This window comes from Equus przewalskii, chromosome 15 (assembly GCF_037783145.1).
Source record: "Equus przewalskii isolate Varuska chromosome 15, EquPr2, whole genome shotgun sequence".
NCBI lineage: Eukaryota > Metazoa > Chordata > Mammalia > Perissodactyla > Equidae > Equus > Equus przewalskii.
The window spans coordinates 84765315-84790334 of NC_091845.1; the positions used below are offsets into that span (position 1 = coordinate 84765315).

The 25020-nt window shown below is 39.9% G+C and overlaps 2 protein-coding genes across 5 annotated transcripts in view; one reads left to right on the forward strand and one right to left on the reverse strand.

The window, feature by feature from the left end:
- Positions 1-1201: 1201 nt before the first annotated feature.
- On the reverse strand, positions 1202-5001 carry SERP1 (stress associated endoplasmic reticulum protein 1). The gene is made up of 3 exons (XM_070576336.1): positions 4598-5001; positions 4412-4487; positions 1202-3192 (listed from the first exon to the last, which is right to left on the reverse strand). Exons 1-3 carry the CDS (start codon positions 4679-4681, stop codon positions 3152-3154), a joined length of 201 nt encoding a protein of 66 aa, XP_070432437.1. The 5' UTR covers positions 4682-5001; the 3' UTR covers positions 1202-3151.
- Positions 5002-5036: 35 nt separating this feature from the next.
- Positions 5037-25020, forward strand: part of EIF2A (eukaryotic translation initiation factor 2A) — a 35636-nt gene continuing 15652 nt past the window's right edge. Inside the window, exons 1-7 of one of the 4 annotated variants that reach the window (XM_070576333.1) lie at positions 5257-5310; positions 8510-8560; positions 13494-13563; positions 18605-18679; positions 21245-21363; positions 23023-23122; positions 23477-23559. In XM_070576333.1, coding sequence (XP_070432434.1) covers positions 13517-13563; positions 18605-18679; positions 21245-21363; positions 23023-23122; positions 23477-23559 — 424 coding nt within the window. In that variant the 5' untranslated portion in view covers positions 5257-5310; positions 8510-8560; positions 13494-13516. Of the gene's footprint in view, positions 5311-8177; positions 8400-8509; positions 8561-13493; positions 13564-18604; positions 18680-21244; positions 21364-23022; positions 23123-23476; positions 23560-25020 lie in introns of those variants that run through there. The other 3 variants (XM_070576334.1, XM_008520925.2, XM_070576335.1) reach the window with 3 other exon arrangements.

Sequence of the window (25020 nt, forward strand, 5' to 3'; positions counted from 1 at the left end):
TTATCACAATTCTGGTCGCTTCATTTTATTGTCTTTCCCCCACTTAAGTGCTGGGATTCTGTATTCACAGCTCTAACTCCACATTTGGCCCATACGTTACTCAATATTCATTGAATAAATGAATTTTTTATTTATCTGCAAACTGAGGCACTTGGACTAAATTTCCCATGTCCTTTCTATCTTTATGATTCTGTGATCTACATGAATTTACTTTGAATTATTTAAGTCCAGACAGTTGAATTTTTCCCTTCAGCTTAATTTCCAGCCTTTGATTGCTCGTTAGTACTCTTTCCAAATTAGGATATTTTTGTCCTGGTTCAACTGACGAGAAAGCAGTACTAGCAGGGAGAGCGGGCTAAGTTCACACAGGAAAGGGTTCTCTGAGGGCTGACGGACGATTTGCAGCTGAACCCAACTCCTACCTCTTAAAGTTGTGGTTTACGTCTAAAACAATAAAAAAAACAACTAAAAAGGTAGGTAAGGACAAATCAAACTTCAGATCAATTTCTAAGTGGAAAATTTGATGATGTTCTAAATTTTACAGATGCTAAAGCACAATGCCATTTTGTTGGCGTGGCTCCCAAGAACATAACTGGGAGCTGCACGGTAATCCTCGGTGCCAGTAAACCTCCAGGAACCTCAGGGAGAAGAGCCAGGGCCTCAGCTGAACCCACAGTTCTTCAGCGTCCTAAGTCCAAGCCCATTACAATGCACTCCATTACAACGAAAATCTTTACTTTCTTTGGAAGCCCACTCTATTTTGAGCAACACTATATACAACCCAACAGATACTATGAAATCACTGACAGCTTCTTGAAATGTTATAGCTAAATTACAAAAAGTAATTGGACAATGTAGACAACCCCAATAAAGTATTTATTCTCATACTGTGATCAACATTTGATGACATATAAAATTCAGTTGGGAAACAGAGATCAAAAGAACTGTGCTTTTCCCTTAAAGCAGACTCAATGCCTTGAGCGTAAATCTTGGATGGGGAAGTATTTAATTCATTGTGCTTTTTATGTATTTTTCTTGCTACCTATTCCCAGTTTTAACCTTAAATCTGTGCCTCTGGGAACTATTTCTTTTAACTCAAATACAACGTACTACTACTCATTCTGTAAAATCATTGTCTATTAACTATAAAAAGTACACTCAGATAAGAACTCTGTAAAATCACTTCCTTTTAGAAGCCATCAAATATTCAGGGAACTTTATTTTTAAAGGATAAATCAAATAAGACATAGCTTTCATTGTTCCAAACATGCATAATCCATCCTTAGTATAAAATGTACTCAATCGGTAAAGTACACATGAAATACAAAGGGAATGCAACTTCACATATGTAGAACGATTGCTAGCTATAGCAATTTAACAGTCAAATTAATACACTGTGCATTAAGACAAAAACAAAAAAACCAACATCTTAAAGCCAATTATAGTACACCAAGGGAAATTCTGCTATGGAATGGTCTGACTCAAAGCAAAGAATAAGGCACCTGCTATGAATTTAGAGTAACTTTCATTTTTAAAGTTACAATGAAACAGAATGTTAACCAGGACACTTGTTTCAAAGAGGGAAACAAGTACAGGGGTTGATTTCCTGGGTGAGAAAGGCAGGTAACAATGTAGATGAAAACCTGCTGGCGCAAGGTTGGCCGATTCCTTTTCTATTCCAGAGTACTCAAGTTCCTACACATCCTTACCAACTCCTCTCCCTCGCTCCCCCCACACTCGGGGGATCAGAGGCGCTCTCTGAGACTCACACCGTGTGTAGACTAGGTAGCACATTTCCCTTCAGGTCCTCTTAAAACAGCTTATTTTAAAAGAGATATCCTGAGGCAATTAAAGCAAACGAGCAGCTTTCTTTCCGATTCATTAATACATAGACACTTCTCAGGCTTTTTTCATCAAGTTATGGGTAAGTATTTAAATAGCCAATGCTTGCAATTTTCAATAGTACCAAGAAACCCAAAACCTGCCTTATCACTCACCCTTACCGTTAGTAAAAAGAAAGTTTGATCAATCATAACCTATAAAGTCAAACAAAGGGAAGACTAAAGACTGATCCTTGTCAGTAAATCCATTTAATTGCAGATGACACTTTAGTCTACCTAATACCCTAACAGAATTCTAATCATAAATCTAGAAAAAGCATTCCCAAACTAAGTCTAACTTTTTAGTTGATGTGCCCTTTTTGGTATTGAAAGTGCTGTTAACATGCTAACATCTTACGGCACACTGGACTCAACAGTATGTCCTGACGAGGCATCCATTTTTAGTAGTATTTTCCCTTAAAACGTTGTCTAGCATAGTAGACCCCGCTTTGATACATTAAAGTAATTCCGGTGCCATCGATGGTGACACAAGCAAACCTTCTCTGACTCTCCCCCACCACGGCAGCTTGCAGTGAGACTGAAGTGACTGAAGAAGTTGCAAAACGCTAACCCACGTTTTCTTACGGCAACTTAGGTTAGCATGTTCCCTCATGCAAAATCCAAGGTCGTGTCATAGAAATAATATTGTTAACACAGACATTGTGGTTGTTAGCATCTGCCTTTATATTAGGCATTTACAAGCTTTTAAAATTTTTTAGGTGCTAAAGATTGTGGGAAAACTAGACTGCCTAGTTGTTCCGTTTATCAGCACTTTATTACAGGACAGTTAGAAGACCCTGTATGGGAGTGTGCTTTCAATTCAAGAAACAGTAATAAAGTGCCTAGCTATATGAAAACCATGAGATTCCGAATTTTAAATTAAGCTAATTGCATTTACACATCAGGATTAACAAAATCTAGACCCTGTCTACACAGATTTAATCTAATTATCTATACGGTATACTGTTTCAATAGCCACATTAAAAAAAAACTTACTCTTTACTGACTGAATAAGTAGGGTCCACTACTGTAGCTTAACAATCAAATTTTATTGCTTTATTCATGTGGTGCTTTTGCAAGGCACTGTGGTATGGACTAGAAAATTGGAATGACTCGTGAAGAAACCTTGGAATGACACACGAAGGATGGTATGAAAAGTCATTCTGAGGCAGGATGCTTTACTGAATTGTTTTTAACCAGGGTATCAAACATTGGGAATGAGTTCAAGTTAAAATTCACAGGAGAATGGAAACATCTCAAGGTCAGCCACTTCACATGCCCATCCTGATACTTTGAATAATCTGGAAAATTGCTGTAAAGAGAAAGAGCAAATATTAAAACATGCTTTGAATAAAACAGATCTTGCAACTGACAAATATTTATTAAGGTAGTTCAAGACTCCAAGAGCACCCTTACAGTTACTGGCAAATGCTACGTAACTTCATTGTAATAAGAAGTGAAAACAGGCTGGCCTGCATTAATAAAACAATTAAATGTCCGGAAGTTATTTTTCTTCAATCTCAGCTTCTCTGAATTTTGTCTAACTGTCCAAGAGAGTTGACAAATAAGCAATCATTTTAGAAAGAACTTTTAAAGCATCAAAGCAAACAGCTTTTTCTAGCATACAATTATTTTGGTTTATCCCTAAATATTAAATGTCCTTTCAAGGCCTGGCCTACAATGTATGCATGTTTCCTCATTCTCACAAAGCTGAAACTCAATAATCTTTAGGTTACATAAATTGCTTGGCTCTTGGCCATTTATCAGGGAAAGCTTCCAACTGGTAAGTTTAGGAGACAGGCAAGTGCACAGTTTGAGAAATCTCAGTAACCTGAGAATGTCAGAACGTGGAAAACAGAAACACGGACTTCCACATCGACAACTCGCACGTTAAAATAACAAACGGAGAGAGGAAAGACATTTTGTAATCCATCTGCCGAGACACGAGTCTGTTCCTCTAACAGCAAGCTGCTCTGATAACTAATTTTTCCTACCATATGTCAAACGTTTCTTTCATCAATCTCAAAACACTGGTCTCATACATTAAATTCCCAAGCAGGTACATTTCCTCTGGAGTGGATCAATCCTTTGTACTAGCTTTACTCTATAGAATAAACCCAACTTTGACATAAAGACATCAGATCCTGGGTTGTATTAATAAGTCCGAACACCCATATGGACACGATACTCACAGGCTTCTGTTCTGCAAAGGCACTGATAATGGGGCTACAAAACACTCTCGACTCTCACCCCCGGGGGTATTTTTGTGTCGGTCTGGACTTCTCCCAAGTCGACCATTCCTAAGGACCCGACCTCCTTTTCCTGGTCTCCCGTGGGCACAAACCAAGCCGGGAGAAGTTTCTGGAGCACATATGTGGGACAAGCAATTTGGTTCAGAGGGAACCGAATCATGTGGCGCTCCCGGCAGGTGGGTTGAGGACCACGCGGGGAGGATCCACCACTGATGGGTCACCACGTCATCCCAACCCGTCCCCACCACCCTCCCGCAGGGAAGCCCCCCGAACACTCACCAGAACCACAAACGACGAAAATAAAGAGAGCCAGCAGCCAGGGTCCCACGGACGCCTTCTCTTCGGGAGCATTTCTCTGCAAAAGGAAAGGCCGCGGGTTCACACGCGGGGCGCCCCGCGGCCCGGCCCCCGCGCCGCCCCCCGGCCCCCGGCCCGCTCCCGGGGCTGCGGCGGCGCGCGGCTCACCGAGGTCTTGGCGACGTTGCCGCGCTGCGTGATGTTCTTGCTGTGCTTCTCGTTGGCCATCCGGATCCGCTGCTTGGCGACCATCTTCGCGGCGCCTCGCCCGCCCGCCCGCGCGGCCGCTGCGGCGCTGCGCTCGGCTCCCGGGCCGCGCCGCCGGGCAGGAGCTCCCGGGCGGGCGCTGGCTGCGGCGGTGGGCCTGGGCGCGGGGGGCGCGGGGGGCGCGGGCCGCCGACCGACCGACGACGCCGACCGGCCGCCGAGCGAGGCCGGCGCGCGGGAGCAGAGGACGGGCCGCCGGAGTCCCGCGCCGCCGCCGGGAGCGTGGAGGGAAGAGGAAGGCGACGAACGCAACAACCGGACGATGCAGCCCGGCGCCGCGAGCTCCTTCGGGTTCGGCTGCCAACGTCAGCACCGGCCGGGCCCCGCCCCGCGGAAGGGCGGGCTCCGCCTGCCCGGGGGGAGGGAGAGCGCCCGCCCCCGCTCTGTGGAGCGTCGCCCTGGAGTTGCGCGTGCGCGGCCGGGCTCCTTCTCCGCGGCGCTCTGCAGCCGGAAGTGGATTGGCCCCGAGGCTGGTGGCCCCGGAAACGCCAATCCGCCGTCTCCGCGCCTGAGGAGACGTGTAGGGGCCGGGTTCGGCCCTCGTGAACTCTGACCCGAGCGGACGGGTTTCTCTTTCCGGGACAAGATGGCGCCGTCCACGCCGCTGCTGACAGGTAAGTTGTGAACGGGCAGGGGACTGTTTCTTCAGAGCAGTTTCTGTTTGTGTCTCTGCCCGTGGGGGCTACCCGAGAAGCCTTGGAATCTGATGCGCCCTGTCTTGCGCGCTGCGGCAGAGGCTTAGGGCCTTCGGGTTTCTCGGTGTAGCGTGGCCATCGGAAGTGAGGCCCCCGCCTCTGGCTCCTCCGTTCCCCCTCCCTTTTGCCCATCCATCATTCTTCCCGGCCGCTTCCCGTTCTGCGAGAATGGAGGAGGCGGGGTGCGAACAGCAAGTGCTGGCTGACTTTGTTCCCCTGGGCCTGCAGTCTTGGGGTTACACGAACCCTTGTCTGGTGACAGGCCTTTCGCTCTGTAATAAGCTGCTGACCTAGTCCTCTAGAATGACCGACCACACGTTAAATACGCCTGAATTTAGGGAATGCCGAATTCTGTACTCCTTGCTTTAATGAAATGTGTAGGACTTAATGGGGAGAGTGGAGCTGTGGAGGTGTAGGTTTCAAGTGATCAAAGTGAGGTCTGAGGTGGTAGCTGTGGGCATTATAAGGTAATCTAGCAACGTTTGATGGTGAAATGGTTATGAGCATTTTAGAATTAGAACAGTAGAGGATTCCTGAGGTTTTGAAGCTGAGGCTGTGGGAGAAGATAATAGACTTCGTCTCGAGCAGTGTCAGGGAAGGCTTAATTAGGGCGATGGCTGGGAGTCTTATATAGGAGTATCAAGTAAGGAGAGGGAAGTAAGGGAGGGAAAAGAATGGAAGGCTTTGGTTGTTACCAATAACTTATATAGAAGAAAAAGAAGTCAGCATGAGAAAGGTTGTCTGCTTTCGAGGACGGGGCTTATTTCCCGAGACTTGAGCCTTAACAAGCTTTTGTACCTTTTGCCACTGTACATTTTAAGATCTTTGTTATCAAGCATCATGCCCACTCGTATTCAATCCGGCTGCGACAGTTCATTCATCAAACATTTATCAAATACTGAGTATATTTTGTTAGATAATATGCCAGGCAGATACTGTTTAAAAGGCATAATTACATAATTAAATGAATTTTTTCTCTAGCTTCATAAGGTAGCTCGTATGTTATTCATAATTTTGAAATACTAAATGCCTATTTGAACTCTAATTTTAAAAATTAGAACATTTTGAAGTCCGATTAATTTTCTCCCTTTTAAAAATCATGACAGTGGCTCCTCACTGCTTGCAGGGTAAATTCCATCCTGTTCAGCTTAGCAGGTGGAACCCGTTGTAGTCCTTGAACAGCTCCTGCGTTCGTTTATTTCCTTCCCACCCCATTCTAGTTTGTGTTCCATCAGTACTGAGCTGCTTATAGAGCCGTTAAACAACCTGCTTCTTCAGTCTGGAGCTATTCCTCTTGATGGCTAGTTGCTTTACATCTTTTAAAGTTCATTTCAGACATTATTGGTTTGTGAAGCCTTTTCTCGCTTCCCAGATAGCCAGTCACTCCCTAGGCTATTTTTGTACCTCATATATACTTGGCTTTTTTTCGCTTACCACATAGGATAATTACCTAGTTGTTTACAGCTTTTCTCCCCCACTAGGCTGTACTTCTTGATGGCGGGGGCAGGGTCTTGGTCATCCCCACCTTCTGGAGGAATAAATTGATGAAAGATAACCACTTCTTATAAAGTCTGAGTACACCACATTAAGCTATCTCCACATTCTTTCTATTCACTCGTTCACATTCAGTCACTTCTAATTAAAATGAATCCCTCATTAGAAAGTTGTACGTAGAAGAAATTGTTGCAGTTATTGAAACGAGTTTGTTTTGAGTCCACATTTTTGCTTTTTATTAACTTGTGATACAGTTTATCTTCTGTTATGAACCTGATTTTGTGTTTCTTCTAATAAACTTTATATGTCCATTTATTCGAATTTTCATAAGAAGTTGCTCAAACTGATTAAATTCAGTAGAGCATCTTAGTGGTTCCAAAATGCCTTGCAGCACTTTCTCATAGTACGCTTCTGTGTAGGGAGGTGTGAAATAAAATATGTTTTAAATAGTGGTTTATTTGTATGGACAAAAGTATAATGAGTTAATATGATTTTTATGATGACTTCAGTTGATAAAAATAGACCCATCTATTGTAAAGCATCATTGCAAAGAAGCATATTGCAAAGAAGATTTTCTGATTTAATGGGATGAACAGTGTCATCAGTCTTTAAAGTAGCTTTGATGTGTACTTTTGTCCGATGGAATGTGTTTTTAACTTAGTGCAAAAATCTTGATCTATTCAACTTTTTATTTTAATTTAACACTTTTGTCCAGTATTCCCAAACAACTCCCTTCTTGAGAAATGTTGAAAAGCTTTTGACTGTTTTAATTTCTTGCCATATTGTGAACAAAGCATTACCAAAAACGATGGGCTTTTTAAAAGCCTTTTATTTTGATAGAATTTAAGACTGAGAAGTTGTGAGAACAGTGAGGAGAGTTCTCGTGTACTCTTTGCCTAGCTTTCCCCGTGATAATACGTAGCTTATATACCCATAGCCCATGATCAGAACCAGGAAATTGACAATGGTGCAGTAGTATTTACTAAACGGCAGTCTTTATGTGGATTTCACCAGTTTGTCTATGTGTGTATAGCACTAAAGAAATTTTATCACATGTGTACATTCATGTAACCACCACTATCAGAACTGCTAGTAGGGGGTATAGAATTGCTCCATCCAATACAGAACTGCTCCCTCACCACACAGAAGATTCTCCCCTTTCATAGTCAGACCCTCCCTCCATCTCTAACCTTTGGCAACCACTGATCTGTCCTCCATCATGATAATTTTGTCTTTTCAGGAGTGCTATGTAAACAGAATCATAGAGTGTGCAACCTTTGGATTTTTGTTTTGAAAGTTCTTTTTTAGAATGTGAACATGTGCTTGTTGAAAAGCAGTCAGTTAATTTGACTCAAGACTTTGCTTCTCCAGAAACATACTAAAACCAGAAATTGAAAACCACATGAGATTGAATGCTACTTGAGCAGGAGAGACATGGCACTTTTCACCCTGACTTTTCTGCGAAGTGTTGCCTTCTAAGATTTTGGATTAATAATCTGCATGAATGAGGATGGGTTAAGTGGAGATTTTTTCCCCCTATTCCTGTCGTAGTCCGTTCTGGCTCCTATAACAAAAGTACCATAGACTGAGTGACTTAATAAACATTTTTATTTATTTCTCGCAGTTCTGGAGATTGGGAAATTCAAGATCAAGGCACTGGCAGATTGAGTGTCTGGTGAGCACCCACTTCCTGGTTCACAGACAGTGGTCCTCTGCCATGTCCTCATGTGGCGGAAGGGACAAGGGAGCTCTCTGGGATCTCTTTCATAAGGGCACTAATCTTACTGATGAGGGCTCTGCCTTATGACCTGATTACCTGCCAAAGGTCCCACCTCCAAATACCATCACATTAGGGATTAAGTTTCAACATAGGAGTTGGGGGGCAAGTACATGTGCAGTTTATAGCAACTCCTTTGAAGTCTTCCACCTCAAAGGTATGAAATAGAAATTTTAGAAAAGGAAGACCCTGTGCTAGTTGCCCTGAGTACACTGAGAGTTCCCACTGCTGTGGCCAGAAGGCTCCCTTCATGGGTTCTGAGGTACAGCTCCATTGTAGTATAATGTACAAACTCTTTGAAATTTTCCCAAGTAAACATTGTGGTTGGTGATGACAGCAAAATCAATCAATGTGGAGGACCAGGGTTACTAGCTGCAAGTGTCATGAGAACACAGGAAGCTGAGTTGAGCTGGGAAGGTTTTTGCTTTTTCTTTTTTGCCAGTCACTTCAGGCATATGTTCTTGGGGGCAGCAACGGCAAGAGTGTGGTTTGATTGCATCACATTTTCTAATTACAGCTGCACCTTCATGGGACTAGGCTAACAATGTGCTGTTTTGTTTTCCTAGGCCTGTGTGTGAATTCTGAAAGAGAGCTCTTCGTGTGTTAAATTGCCACTGCAGTTTGTGGGAGGGACCTCATTAGGCTGATAAAATTTCATGTGATCTAGGAATAAAGTGTAATCTGCTAACTAAACTCCCTAGTTTGGGAAACTCATTTTTGATTAATCCCTCAAATAAATGTTTGTTAAAACTTTGATTACAGTGTTAAGAAAAGAATGGTCTCTTCTAATCATAGTGCATCATACATGATATTGCAGCAGATGATTGATGTGATGAGAGACAGCACTGCTTTGTCTGTGTAGTAAGAGAATTGTGATGTACACTTGCTCTTAGCCAAAAGGACAAGAAGTGATTGACAATTTTGATGCTAAAGAATTAAACTTAAACTTTATAGGGACCGGCCCCGTGGCCGAGTGGTTAAGTTCTCACGCTCTGCTGTGGCGGCCCAGGGTTTCACTGGTTTGGATCCTGGACGTGGACATGGCACCGCTCATCAGGCCACATTAAGGCGGCGTCCCACATGCCACAACTAGAAGGACCCACAACTAAAATATACAACTGTGTACCGGGGGGGATTTGGGGAGAAAAAGCAGAAAGGAAAAAAAAAGATTGGCAACAGGTTTTAGCTCAGGTGCCAATCTTTAAAAAAAAGAATTAAACTTCATAGTTTTTAAATCTTCTAGGAAAACATTTTTTAGCACAAAATGATTTCTAAATGTTATTAGAGATTTTTAGAATAGATATGTTCGGTGTTTCATTCAAGAAGTGGCAAGACTGAGCTCCTTTGAAATCATTATGTTGAGCGCAGTGATGGATTCATTTCTTTAAATCCCTAGTGCCTAGCACATGGAGCTATGCAGGAGCCAGATCATATAGAGCCTTGTAGGCTGTGGTGTAAGGAGTTTAGATTTTGATATATGCAGAACACCTTGCTTGGCTCCAGAATATTCAAGGGCAAACTACCCACAGCAGTTTAGCAGCGCTGTCTAGTGCTCTGTTTCTGGTGAGACGTATCCAGTTGTGTACTTGTGGATGTCTAACAAACTCATCATTCACTTGTGTATTTATTTTCCATTCTTCCACTAGAAAGGAAGCTCTATGAGGACATAGATTTTTATCTTGTTCATCAGTGGTTCTTTAGTTTCATTCTAACTTTACATGTTTTGTTTTTGTTTTTTGTTTTTTGCTGAGGACGATTAGCCGTGCGCTAGCATCTGTTGCCAGTCTTCCTCTTTTGCTTGAGGAAGATTAGCTCTGAGCTAACATCTGTGCCAATCTTCCTCCACTTTTTTGTTTTTTAAAGATTGGCACCTGAGCTAACATCTGTTGCCAGTCTTTTTTTTTTTTCTTTCTCCTCAAAGCGCCCCAGTACACAGTTGTATATTCTAGTTCTGGGTCCTTCTAGTTGTGGCATGTGGGACACCACCTCAGCGTGGCCTGATGAGCAGTGCCATGTCCACGCCCAGGATCCAAACCGTGGAAACCCTGGGCCACCAAAGTGGAGCATGCGAACTTAACCACTCAGCCACGGGGCTGGTGCCCACTTTTTTTATATGTGGGTTGCTGCCGAGCGTGGCTGATAAGTGGTATAGGTCGGCGCCTGGGATCTGAACCCGTGAACCTGGTCCACCAAAGTGGAGCATATCACACTTAACCAGTAGGCCACGGGGCTGGCTCCTTCATTCTAACTTTAAATTATTTACTTTAGGACTGAGAATTATACTATTTTCAATATCTGAAAAGTGAGCTAGTTAATTCTGAGGTAGGAAATCAGTGTTCTGGGAACTGTGCCTTGAGAAGGGAAAGGAAATAGGCATCAGAGTTGGAGCCAAGAGTGGCCTCTATCTACCAACTTTGTTGCTTTCCCAGTAACCATGAGAAGAGTGGGAGATTTGTGATTAGCTGGCAGAAAAGGAAGCAGATGGAATTGTAGCCATGGACCTCAGTAGAACTTTTTCTTCTCTTCAGCTCTTGTACTGTTGCTGCTAGCACGAATTCCAGCTGATAAAGTGGTAACTCCTCACCAAGTCCTGTCAGTTTTATCTTCTAGATTTTGAACATTCGTTCTCCACTTTCCATTTGCACTGCCCCGGCCTAGTCCACGTTTCCATAATCTCTCCTGTGGGACTACTGCAGAGCCATGTTGAATAGTCTCTTCACGTCCACTCTTACCTCCTTTCAGTTCATTCTCTACTCTGTAACAGATTGACCTTTTCTTTTTTTTTTTTTTTTTAAGATTTCTATTTTTTTCCTTTTTCTCCCCAAAGCTCCCTGGTACATAGTTGTGTATTTTTAGTTGTGGGTCCTTCTAGTTGTGGCATGTGGGATGCCACCTCAGCATGGCCTGATGAGCAGTCCCATGTCCGCCTGCACCCAGGATTTGAACTGGCAAAACCCTGGGCCACCGCAGCGGAGTGTGAGAACTTAACCACTCAGCCACGGGGCTGGCCCCCAGATTGACCTTTTCAAAATGCAAATCTGGCTTTAAAAATCTGCCTAAAACCCTTTTGAAGTTTCTTAGGCTGTAGACCAACATTGCCTAACTTACACCACAAGATCCTGCTGAGCCTGAGCCCTGCTTTCTTGTCCAGCTCCAGATCCTTCCAGCCACCCAGCCTTTCCATTCTGCTGATGCTCCGTCGTCTCTCTTGCCGTGGAGTTACGCACTTGCTGCTTCTCTCTTTGCTTGTTAACTGCTATTCCTCCTTCACATCTCAGCACACTAATCCCTTACTCAAGGATGCTTTCCCTAACCTTCCATTTTTAGATTAAAGCTTCCTGTTATTCACTCTGTTAGCCTCATATATCTTTCTTTTGTAGCACTAAACACAGTTCTAGAATTCCATATATTTGACTTATTATTTATTAATGAGATCAGGGACAAGGCTGATTTTCCTTCCTCTTGTATCTTCAGTACTCAACATAGGATCTGGGAAGTAGGTTTTTGCCCAATAAGCATTTGTTGAATGAGTGATCAATTTATTTGGTTCAGCTTTAGATGCTTCTAATTGAGTCATTTAAAAAACTATAATCTAGTTCTATAGGTGATTTTGCTTATTTAATCTTTAACTTTGTTCCCACATAATTTTTTAGGCTATTACTCTCATTGGGGGCTTAGTAAATGAATGTTTCTTTCTCATCCCACTTGGTCTCTTCCTTTGGGAAATTGTAAATATCTTAGTAATGCCTTACATGTTTTAAGAACTTTGAGTATGCGCTGTATTTCCCTTTATTGTCTTCTGTGAAGCACACAGCCACCCCGTGTTCTAAGATTTCCGTTTTTACACTGAGGGCTCAGAGTCAGAGGTGGTGATGTATCCAGGCTTCCACAGCCAGACGCGAGCAGAAGGCTGCCTTTGAGTTCATGTCCCGCTGCCACAGCACACCTGCTTTTCACTGGTGACGGTTAAAGTTAGGAGTTCTTATTTATAAAAGTTACTTGAGAGAGTAAGCTAATACAAAGAAGATTGAACTTTGACTCAGCTTCTAATTGTTTCTAACATCCATACATTTTGAAAATGATCTTAGAAAAAAATGTGAAAACTTAGTACTAAGATGACTTTTTTCCATTTGAATAAAGAAACATAGTATGAATGTTGCACATGCATAGATTTCCTGTAAAAGATAAAAGTGGATTGATTGGAGTAGTCTCCTTAGAGACTAAATGAGTATGATTTATAGGAAGAGAAATAAGAGGGATCTCACCTGCCTTAGGCGGTTAGGACTGCTATAACAAAGTACTGCAGACTGGGTAGCTTATAAAGTGCAGAAATTTATTTCCTGCAGTTCTAGAGGCTGCAAGTCTGAGATTAGAGTGCCAGCACGGTCAGGTTCTGGGGAGGGCCCTCTTGCAGTTGTGGACTGCCGACTTACTGTATCCTTACATGGCAGAGAGAGAGCTGGCGAGCTCTCTGGGACTCTTCTTATAAGGACACTAATCCCCTTCCTGGGGCCTCCACCCTCAGGATCTAGTTACTTCTCAAAGGCCCCACCTCCAAATACCATCACAATAGGATTAGGGTTTCGACTTGAGGATTTTGGAGAGACAAACATTCAGTCTTTGCATTACCTATTTATTTCTCAGCAGTTACATGATTTCATGCAATAAGTAAGAAAAATGTGCCCATTTAATGCTAACATTCTATAGTTCTATGAAATGTTTAATAATTTCATTAATATTTTGACTGAAGGCTTCTTGTTTTTTAAAACATTTGTGATAACTGAGTATTGTTAACAAAGCCATGGTGGTTCTTTCCATTTTATTTCTTTAGTCCGAGGATCAGAAGGACTGTACATGGTGAACGGACCACCACATTTTACAGAAAGCACAGTGTTGCCAAGGTATGGTTTATTTTGTTGGGTGGTGTTATAGGGAACTATACAATACATTCTAAATTGTTTTTGTGGTTTTATTCTGAATAAGAAAGAAAAAAGACAGATAAGCTAGTTTCTTTGGGTGTATTGTATAATATTAACAGAAGACGGAAAGAATGCATGTTCTCTATCAAGAAAAATGATCTTTAGATTTGAAAATACATGCAGTTGGCCCTTCGTTTCTGCAGGTTCCACATCCTTAGATTCGACCAACCACGGTTTGAAAGGCCTACGATGGTTGCGTTTGTATTGAACACGTACAGACTTTTTTTCTTGTCATTATTCCCTAAACAATACAGCGTAACAACTATTTATATAGCATTTACATTGTTTTAGGTATTATAAGTAATCTAGGGATGACTTAAAGCATATGGGAAGATGTACGTAGGTTATATGCAAATACTACGCCATTTTATATGAGAGACTTGAGCATCGGCAGATTTTGATATCCCCAGTGGGGGGTCCTGGCACCAATCTCCCGCAGATACTGAGGGACGACTGTAATAGCTTCAGAAGGTTTAAAAGAGAAAGTGTAGACCATAGTGTAATTGAGGTCAAGCCTTTAGCTCAGAATTTTATCTTAGAGAATGAGGAAATCTTCCAGACTGATCACCAAACCACTGCCTATAATCGTCATGAAATCAGAGAATGAGACAGATATAAGAAAGGAAGGAAATACTAAAATATATATATAATATATAGCTAGATAGATATAGATATATTTTTCCCAAAAAGAAACAATGAAAGGGTAAGCCAAAAACTAATAAAAGTGATTATCTGTAGGGGGAGAGAGAGTTGCAGGATGCAGGGGGCATGTCTGTGAATGAATTTTGGTATATATAGTTTTGACTTTGGATCATGTAGTTGTTTTAAATTAAAAAAGTTAAAATGGAAAACAGAAACAAGTGAACCTAGCTTTATAATAAGTTGGTGGTATAACCTTATGATGACCTGCAAAATTCTTAAATGCATTCAATAGTTTTGTTGTTAACTGAAAGTTGATACTGTCATTTTAAATCTGTTGTAGGATAAAACAAATAGTTACAGTAATGTCATTAGGAAACAAGATTTTCTGTGTAAGAGTAAAGGGATGGACTTGCATATATCAATATGAACTCATGATTTCTTTTCATAAAATCGTTTGTATTTTCTGGTTCTGCCCATTGAGAAGGTCTAGAAGCAGCAATGACCTAGTAGCAGTGAATCCCGCTGCCTCACAGATTGTGATCTTCTCAACACCGTTCTTCTCCAAAAGGAGCCAGTTCCTTGGGGAAGTGGCCGACTCCAGGTCTGAGACATAAAATGTAGGAGCTGAGCTAGAGACGTCTAAGCCAGAAAACAAGGGAGCTATAAAAGACGGCTGGGGCTCTGTTCAAGGGTCACGGGAGTCAGTTTGAAGGGGTCACACGAACCTAAGAGGGATAGTTTGAGCATTAAGAAGAACTGTGACTAAGAGGATTAAGACATGTCAAGTATATATAATCACTCCCCCAAATCCCCTCCCTCCAGATCTTACTGGTCAGCACTGGAGGTTGATGGGGTCCTTGCTGAGCACCTTGAAAACTGATAGAGAGAAGGAATCAAGCATTTATCTCGCCTTTCCTGTACAGACTGTTTTTCAGAGTAACCAGATTGTTGATGAGGAATACTTCTTTATGAAGAATTCCAGTTAATAAATGCATAAAGAATGATGGGATTAGATAATCAGCATTTTGTAATCCTAAAGAAATCACATATCAGTGGTTCTCAAACTTTAGCATGCATCTGAATCATCCCTCCCCAGATTTTCCGATTCATGAGATCTGGGGTGGGGCCCAAGAATTGGAATTCGGAACAAGTTCCCGGGTAATGCTGATACTGCAAGTCTGGAAACCCCACTTTGAGAACCGCTAATGTCAAAAGATGCTGAAACTATTAAATGAACTGTTGATGAGGAACTTGATAATCAGGTTGGCATCACCTGAATCTGTTGACCAACTTTTATTAGACCTTGTCCTCTAGAACCTTGTTAGAGGAAATGTGGGCCCAAGACCAGCCATATTGGCATCACCTTGAACCAGTGCAGAAATGTAACATCTAGGCCCTACCCAGCTTACTGAATCAGAATCTTTATTTTAACCAGATTCTCAGGTGATTTGTATGCATGCTAGTATTTGAAAAGCACTGCTCTAGAAAACAAGAGTCTGTGTTAAAGCTTTTTGCTGCATTGCATTGGAGTGTGGGATCCCAAGGCAGCAGAAATGAGAGGAAAAGGGAAAGAGGCAAGGAAGAAGTGAAAGCAAATATAACATGGGGTGCCCTGAACTGGGCACAGATTTGCAAAACACAGCCAGGTTGCTTTGTCATGCAGTGTGTCTCCAGAGGGGCTCTGGGGAGCCGCAGTGCCTCAGAACAGTCTGTTGTGGAGAGGGACGGTAAGAAATGTGCATGCAGCCGGAGCCTCTCTTGGTCTGTCTGGGTTGAATCTGAGTGCTGAGCTCCTCTTCCTGCTACTGCAGCAGGCATAAGGGAGGCTGCGCTGGAAGGTGGCCCTCACTCCTGGCGAATCTTGAGACAACCAGTGGTGTTAGGAGGTGAGGTGGCCAGGTGTCTGCATTGAATAGCTGTCCCCTGGCAGCAGGAAGGGTTAGATGAAGCTGAGGAGGCACATAATGAGTGCAGTACAATGGCAGCATCTCTAAGAGTAGAACTGGAAGACATTACATGTCTCCTGGGGAAGTGCAGTAGGAACTACATGGTACTAACCTTCTGTGAAGGTTAAGAAAACTTGATTCTAATCAAGCTTTTAGATGAATGGTTCTCAAATTTGGAGGCATATTAGAATGACCTGGGCCTCTTTTAAAAACCGAGATATCCAAGTACTAGGTATTAAATGATAGTAAGGAGTTGGTAATTTTGCAAGATGAAGTGGCATAGTAGTGATTGTGTTTTTCAAAAACGTCCTCATCAGTCTGAGATGCATACTGAAGTATAGAGTAAAATGATATGACATCTGGTTTTGCTTTAAAATATTCTGGCATTAAATATGAAAGTAGAGAGTAGAGTAAACAAAATGGGCCATGAGTTAATAGTTATTTAAACTTGGTGATAGGTGCATGGGTGGGTTATCATACTTTTTCTCTATTTTTGTCTATATTTGAAGTTTTTTATTTGAAAGATCGTACTAGAAGGAAATAGACAAAATTTCCCAGTTGCCAAGATTAAGAAAAGAATTGAATTCTGGATAGTCTATTAAGCTTGCCTTCAGTCTTAAACATAATGCTTAGAATGGCATATTAAAAGGACACTTTATAATCATTGAGATAAATGGGGTGATTATTAGAGTCAAAATGAGCTTGCTGAGAACAAATTGTTTCAAGCTTATCTCATTTCCTTTCTGAGTACAATTTCCAGACATCAAGAAAGAACTGTAGACGTGATTTTAGCAAAGTATCTGAAAAATGAGAAAGTCTTTTGGTTGGATGATGGTAATGACAGTTGTCGTTGGTTAAGAGCTGTGAAGTCAGCTGATTAATGAGTTGATTTTAGTTTGAGGGAAGGACTGTTAAGGATCTTGTTCAGAGCTCATTCAACATTCTTAGAGTTAATTCAGATGATAGTTTAGGATGATATTTTATAGTTTATCCATTACATAAATCTGTACAGAATGACTAATATTTTAAAAGAGAAAATCAAACTGTAAATAGATCTCAGTAGGCTAGAATAATAGGCCAAACCTGGGTGGAATTTTATATGATAATTGTAAATTATCTGCCTTAAGGTTCAGAAATGAGTTGACAAGTATAGGATGGAGGACATCTTGATCATAGCTGTTTATGTGAGAGAGAGAAAAAAATGTTTCAGTAACTACAAACTGAGTATAAGCTTCTATTGTTGTGTGATTTCAGAAACACAAATGTCATCTGCAGATAAATTAACGCAAAGATAGTATCCAGTTTAAGGGGGATGCACTGGTCAGCTCTCAGTGCACTATTTAATAGTTCAAATATTTATTGTCCACAAAGTTCTCATCTGTTGTGACCACATGTATGGATATCTGTGTGTACACACATCCACGCTTCTCTTTGCGTCTTCATTATCACTGGGAGAGGGACTCATAGTAGCCATCTCCAGTTGAGAGATACAGTACTTAGAGTTTTGATCATTTGATAGCGTATTGCCAGGAAGTCCAGTTTCCACAGGTCTGTTTTTGTACAGAATCCTGCATCTGCATTTATTTAATGTGAAGATCCTCTTGTTGTTATGCTTTCTGTCTCTACTCATGAGAAATTGGTAGAAGGTCTTTATCCTTCAAATCCAGGGGCACTTGTTGGCCACTCGAGGATATTCTATCCATCATTGTTTTGTTACGCAGGTGGTCTGGGACATTCTTCACAAAGTCTCTATGTTGAAATCCTTCGGCCCTCTCAAGATCAGGGCTGACAGCTGGTAACTTGCACATTTCCTTAAATTTTGGGATTTTCACACCAACTGGTTATTCACCCAAAAGGGCTCTCTTTCTTTCTTTCTTTCTTTTTTAAAAGATTGGCACCTGAGCTAACATCTGTTACCAACCTTCTTTTTTTTTTCTGCTTTTTCTCCCCAAATCCCCCCAGCACATAGTTGTATATTTTAATTGTGGGTCCTTGTAGTTGTGGCATGTGGGACGGTGCCTCAGTATGGCCTGGAAAGCAATGCCATGTCTGTGCCCAGGATGGGAACATGTGAAACCCTGGGCTGCCGAAGCAGAGCGCGGGAACTTAACCACTCGGCCCCGGGGCCGGCCCTCTTTCTTTCTTGAGATTGATCTGTTGGTGTGAAATCAGTTTCCAGCTTACTTTACAGTGGTTGTTGGCACTGCAGTTTAAGAGAGAAAGTATTTGGTAGACTAAAGCATTTTGGAATTAATTTCCGAAATTTATGTAAGTTCTTGGTCATTAAATTAGTAGTAAGATTGTGGATTTTTAATAAGATTTTTTGAAAAGTATTAATGCTTATTAATGTAAACTTTTTTTCTTGTCATTTTCAGGGAATCTGGGAAAAATTGCAAAGTCTATACCTTTAGTAAGGATGGGACCTTGTTTGCCTGGGGCGACGGAGAAAAGTTAGTGTTCATTTATATAAAATTTTGTGTGTCTCATGAATCTAAAGCATAACTTCATTATTTGAGTAATATGTGTTTGGGTGTCATTAATAAACTCTGTCTTTTAATGTCGTGATGCAGATAGATATAATCTCCAACAAAACATCCATGGAACACTTCAAGGTTGTTCATTTCTTTTTATGTGTAATGACTTATCTAGTTACTTAAGAGTTTAAAAATAACATATGAAAAAGGACAATTTAATGCTGAAGAAGCTGAGAGGTGGTTTTCAATAGTGCTCTAAATGCCTGGTTAGGGTTTCTTAAATTCTGTGTTAACACTTAGAGAATAATTCTCTTTGCTTGTTTACCTTCGATTTAGATACATTGTAGCCTTGCAGTTAAATTAGTAACAACTGCCTGCAGTTATTACTATAAGTTTTATTGTATATAAAGTATATCATCTTAGTATAAGTTATTCAGAAGTATGTTTAGTATCCTCTATATTACATAAAATAATCAGATTACAAAATGGTCTCACAAAAAATGCTAGCGTTTTGATTTAATGCTCATAATTTCACTGAGAAAACCAATCCATTTTAATTTTTCCATAGTCACTACAACATTTCAGTTCACAGAATGAGGAAAATGCCCAAATATTTGTTGCTTGGTTTAAAGTTATTTTGTTGTTTTTAACCAGATACACTATCTTAGGTTTTTTAAAAGGGAGAAAATGCATACATTAGTTTGAAAAGTACATTTTAAATGTTTTTTACACAGTGGTAATATATTCTGAAGTCTTCAACTCTCAGGTCAGATTGGATTAAACATATGATTTTTAAAAATTAATGCTAAAAAGATTGTATTGAATTAGTTGATTCACTTTTTATGACTTTAGCTGACAGAATTAGCTTTTATAATTAAAGTATTAATCAGTTTTGTATTTTTTTAAAGTTACTGAATCCAACTGCTCTCATATTGTTAAGAATATAGTCATATTGAGTCTTATCCACAATGCTAAGATAACAGTCTTAATCTCAGCCTCAAAGAGAGGATACTCATGTTTTCTTCTTTTGGTGTAAGCTATTGTGAGTATTTGGGTTTTGTTTTCTTAAATCCACATTTTACTTGTTTTCTATTTGAGTAATGAGTTAATAGAAATTTACTATCTAATGGGACATACCATACCTCTTTCCATTGTTTATTGTCTTTTTGAGGTATCCCTTATTCTACTGGCTTAGAGTTTGTTGCGTAAGTCTTTTTTCACCTTGGCAGTTAGAATTAATTATTTTACATATTTATTCATATTCCCACTTGGCTTTCTGTTGGATTCAACTCTGAATCCTTTTAATATATCCCCATATGCAGTGCCCATCTTTTTAAAAGGTATTTTCTATACCTGGTTCTAGCATTTATTTCCTTAAAATGCTGGGGCCACAATGATGTATAATATTCCTGGGGCAAGAGAAACAGATGTAGCATATTGATTGTGGTCTTTGCTGAGTTCATGGTTAACTAAGCTGGAAACTAGAACTGATTTTTCCTTAAATATGTGTGGAGTTTTTTTCATTAAGATAAACACCTTTTGTTACACTAAGAATAACTATTAAAGGTTATCAACAACAGCAAAAAAGAAAGCTTCATGCAATTCTAAAATATGTAATTTATAGTAAGTTGTAAAGAATCTCATGTGTGTGTGTTTGAACAATATGCAATAATCATTTATTCTTACCAATTTCTTCTTATCTAATCCAGTGTCCTCAAACTTGAGTAGGACAAAGTAATTTTAAGCAAGTTCTAGAATCAGATGGAGTATAATTTTTTTTACCCAAAAGAGTACATAAGAGCAAGTCAGGCCAAACTAGTGTAAAGTTTGGCTGTGGCCTTTATCGTTTGTATGATCTTGGGCAAATCATCACACCGTTTAATTTTTCTAAGCCTCACCGTTAGTGAAATGGAGATGATAATACCTATCTTATAAGACTGTTGTGAGGATTAAATGAGAAAATGTACGTAAAGTGTTAAGACCAGAACATGGTATATAGGAAGCATCCAAAAAATGGAAATTGCTTTTATTATTACTATTGTAATCTTTGTCATTATCTTAGCACAATCATTCTTACAGTCCCAGCTTTTGGAGACTGCTTCTGAGATTTTTATAGACATCGCAAGTCTCCTTGCTGATTTCCCCGGCTGCTGCAGGTCACATTTATTCAAGCTGGAAAGTATGCTTTTGCTTTAGCATGTCTGTTTCTTTCTGATTTTCTATACCTCAGCTTGTCTAGCTCTGTGTTCACTTAAAGGCATGTTGTTCGTGGAACGTGAATCATCTCTTGTGTCTTTCTGCTGATTCTGTATTATTCCCCAACACCAGCCTTATCCTTGTATAGGGGTGTTTTGGTAAAATGTGCACTTTTTTTTAGTTAAGGTGTTTATTGAATATTTTCTAGAACTAACTGAAAATTGAGTTTTATGAAAAATGAACAGTTAGAGTGATCTGTATTTGAAAAGAAGTATGAATGTTTTGGATAATGCTGGCTATTATAAAACAGTATTTCATTGCTGAAGTAATTTCTTTTGAAACCAGAATAAATATTATCAATGTCACTAACAAGAGACTCCTGCACTCCTTCAACCTCCCAAAGGCAGTTTGCCTTGAGTTCTCGCCAAAAAACTCTGTCCTGGCAACGTGGCAGCCTTATACTAGTAAGTATTTTCCAATTGTAAAAATATTCTGACAGGACCAGTTCAACTCAGTGTGGAAAAAGAGAATGTTTATAACCTTATAGGAAAGTAGTTAATCTTTATGGTAGTAAATAGTATTTGTAAATGTTTTTAATCAGCCGTGAATCTTGTGTTCCCCAAGTACAATGAGCTTTAGGTAATATCAAGGTATAGTAAGTTAGTGAAAAGACCCATCATGAGATGGAGGAAGAGAAGGAGCTAAGGGAAAATTTAGAAAGTAAATAACCACTAGATAGAGAAGGTCTCAAACATTAAGGATGCTAGTGACCTTTAACGTGAAGAAAGGTGGGGCCGGCCCGGTGGCGTAGGGGTTAAGTGCGCACGTTCTGCTTCTCCACGGCCCGGGGTTCACCAGTTCAGATCCCAGGTGTGGACATGGCCCCGCTTGGCAAAAGCCGTGCTGTGGTAGGCGTCCCACGTATAAAGTAGAGGAAGATGGGCACGATGTTAGCTCAGGGCCAGCCTTCCTCAGCAAAAAGAGGAGGATTGGCAGTAGTTAGCTCAGGGCTAATCTTCCTCAAAAAAAAAATGTAAAATGAAAAAAGGCTTTCAATAATCATTATAAATGAAAGAGGAAGTACAGTAGACACAACATCTAAGAAATGTGAGTGGTCCAACAGAGAGGAGGGAATGGTGTGCTGATTTCTAACACATTTAAAGATATATAATACGTGAACATTTCACGTGCTTCAGAGATGAGTAGGAAAATATTGAGAACTGGTCTAGGGGCTTATTTATTTATTTTGAGGAAGATTAGCCCTGAGCTAACATCTGCTGCCAATCCTTTTGCTGAGGAAGACTGGCCCTGAGCTCACATCCATGCCCATCTTCCTCTACTTTCTATGTGGGATGCCTCCCACAGCATGGTGTGCGAAGCCGTGCCATGTTCACACCTGGGATCTGAACCGGGGAACCCCGGGCCACCGAAGTGGAACGTGCGAGCTTGACGGCTGTGCCACCGGGCCAGCCCTAGGGGGTTATTTTAAGAATCATTTTCTAAAAATGTGGATATTGTTCGGTAAATAGAAGAAAATAGTTCCTTTTTGGGTTATAAATTTTCTGAGTTTGTTCTTTCAAGAGGCTTGGACTCTAATGAGTCTTACTTTTCCAAGTAAATAAAAGAGCAATTGAGAATCCGTTGAGAATCATGGATGGTTTTACATAACTTTTGTGTGTGTGTGACTTATAGATATAAGCTTTCATAATAGGACAGTTTAAGCCATTTAACAGCAAACACGTCAAACTTAAATAAGAAATCTCTTAAGTACTTTTTTAAGGATTGGCACCTCAGCTAACAACTGTTGCCAATCGTTTTTTTTTTTTTTTTTTTCCTGCTTTGTCTCCCCAGATCCTCCGGTACATAGTTGTATATCTTAGTTTCAGGTCCTTCTAGTTGTGGTTAAGTATTCTTAAAATCTATAGTAATTAGCTCATTTCAGAAATGCTGAACTTTGGTCAAACAGCTGTCATGTCGCCATGGCTTTAGGAATGGATGAGTAAATCTATAATTAAAGCTAGAGGGGAAAGTCGATTTAAAGCAACTCTTCATTTTTTTAAGAAGGAAATCTTTTTACTAGTACTAGGAGACAATTACTACAACAAATCTTGTTTTTATTGCAGCTTCTAAGGATGGCACAGCTGGGATACCCAACCTACAACTTTATGATGTGAAAACTGGGACATGTTTAAAGTCTTTCAACCAGAAAAAAATGCAAAATTGGTAAATAAGTGCTTTAAAATGCTAGTTATTTACAAAATATTTTCAATATCTTCATTGTATAATACTTGTTTCTCTGGTATTGACTTAGAAAATAACTTGTCAGACCAAAATCTAGATTTTTAAGGATTTTGTATGTAGGAATGTAATAGAGTAAAAACTTGTTCTTTCTTTTGTTTAGTATTTGAATGAAAAGGGACACTATTTTCCTATTACATACGCTAAAACTATTAGCAACTGACTTGACATCATTTATAAGTATTTTTCCTTAAATGGTAAACAATATCACAAACTTGACATGTTATGTGATGTTATATTTTGTCTAAATTATTTTTGTATTCTTTCTTTTCAATATAGGTGTCCATCCTGGTCAGAAGATGAAACTATTTGTGCCCGAAATGTCAACAATGAAGTTCACTTCTTTGAAAGCAACAATTTTAGTATGGAAAGATTTATGAAACAATATTATTTAGTATAAATGTATACAGTGTTGATTGCCTTATATGGCATTATATTACTTACTATAAATGGATCCAGTTTTGATTGCTTTATATCCCATCCTAAATACTGTTACTATATTAATCAACAATTGCTGTTATAGTAATTCATTTGATTAACTCTTAGAAATCTTAAAAGCTAATGAAATTTTATAGCACAAAGATTTTTTTAATAATAACTTTTGTTATCTGGTAATTGCTGTTAAGACATTTGAATACGTTTTTCTGAGTTTAGTTGCTATTGAAATTCCGGTACAAGTTTTTAAAATGTTTTATTGTGTAGAATTTCAAACTCAAAAATAGACACCTAGTCCCAATAACCACCAACCCGTTACCAACCCTGCCTCGTCCATACATCTGTCCATCCCTCGTCCGTCTCTCTCACTCTGCCAAAGGCAGTGCTAGATATCATGTAATTTTACCTGTAAATATTTCAGTATGTATCTCTGGAGATTAGGGCTCTTGACTTTTTTTTAAGTTAGCCACCATATCATTATCACAGTGTTCGAATTTCTAATAATTGCAAATGGTATAATTTTTTTAAAACTCAGGATGCAAATAAAGTCCCTCACATTGCAATTGATTGATATATCTTCTAAGTTTCTTTTAAGCTATAGATGCTCTCTCCATCTCCTTTTTTCTTCCTTTGCAGTTTATCATTTAAGAAAGAAGGTTATTGTCCTATATATTTTCCCGTGGTTTGAATTTTGCTACTGTATCTCATCCTATAATTTAACAAGTTCATCTGTCCCCTGTAAATAGGTGTTTGGATCTAGAGTCGGTCAGCTTCAGGTTCTTCTTTTTTGGGGAGATGAGGGCAAGACGACATCATAAGGTGATATTAAGTTCTTTTATCAAGAAGCACGTAATGTCTTGTCTTTAATTTTGTGGAGTTAGTTGACATTAATGTTCAACGCCTAGATCCATTTTTATGTGAGTGGTTACAAGTTGATGATGTTCTAATCCACCCTTCCCTCTCATTTATTAGCTGTAGTACTTCTATAAAGAGAAATTCCCTCATCTACTATTTGGTTTCCTAGAGGTACTATTTATATAGGAAAGGCAGGATAGGTGTTCTTTCCCTTTATCACTTTTACTATAATGAGTTCTTTCTCTAGCAGTCTCCATCACAACCAGTTAGTTCCCCCCCATCCTTCTGAACTGTGGATTTAAATATATATGATGTGTTTCAATCAATTGCAATTATTATCATTATTGATGCACAAATTGTCTCATCCTTGGTCAATTAGTCTTTAATGACTTCTTTGCTATACGGTAAGACAAGCCGTTCAGGGATTATCTTGTGTATTTCCTGCTATACACCTGGAATTGGCCAATGCTCTAAAATACTCTGGTTCCTTTTAGTAGAAAATTGTGTTTAGAAACCACAGTCTGGGTGTAAGG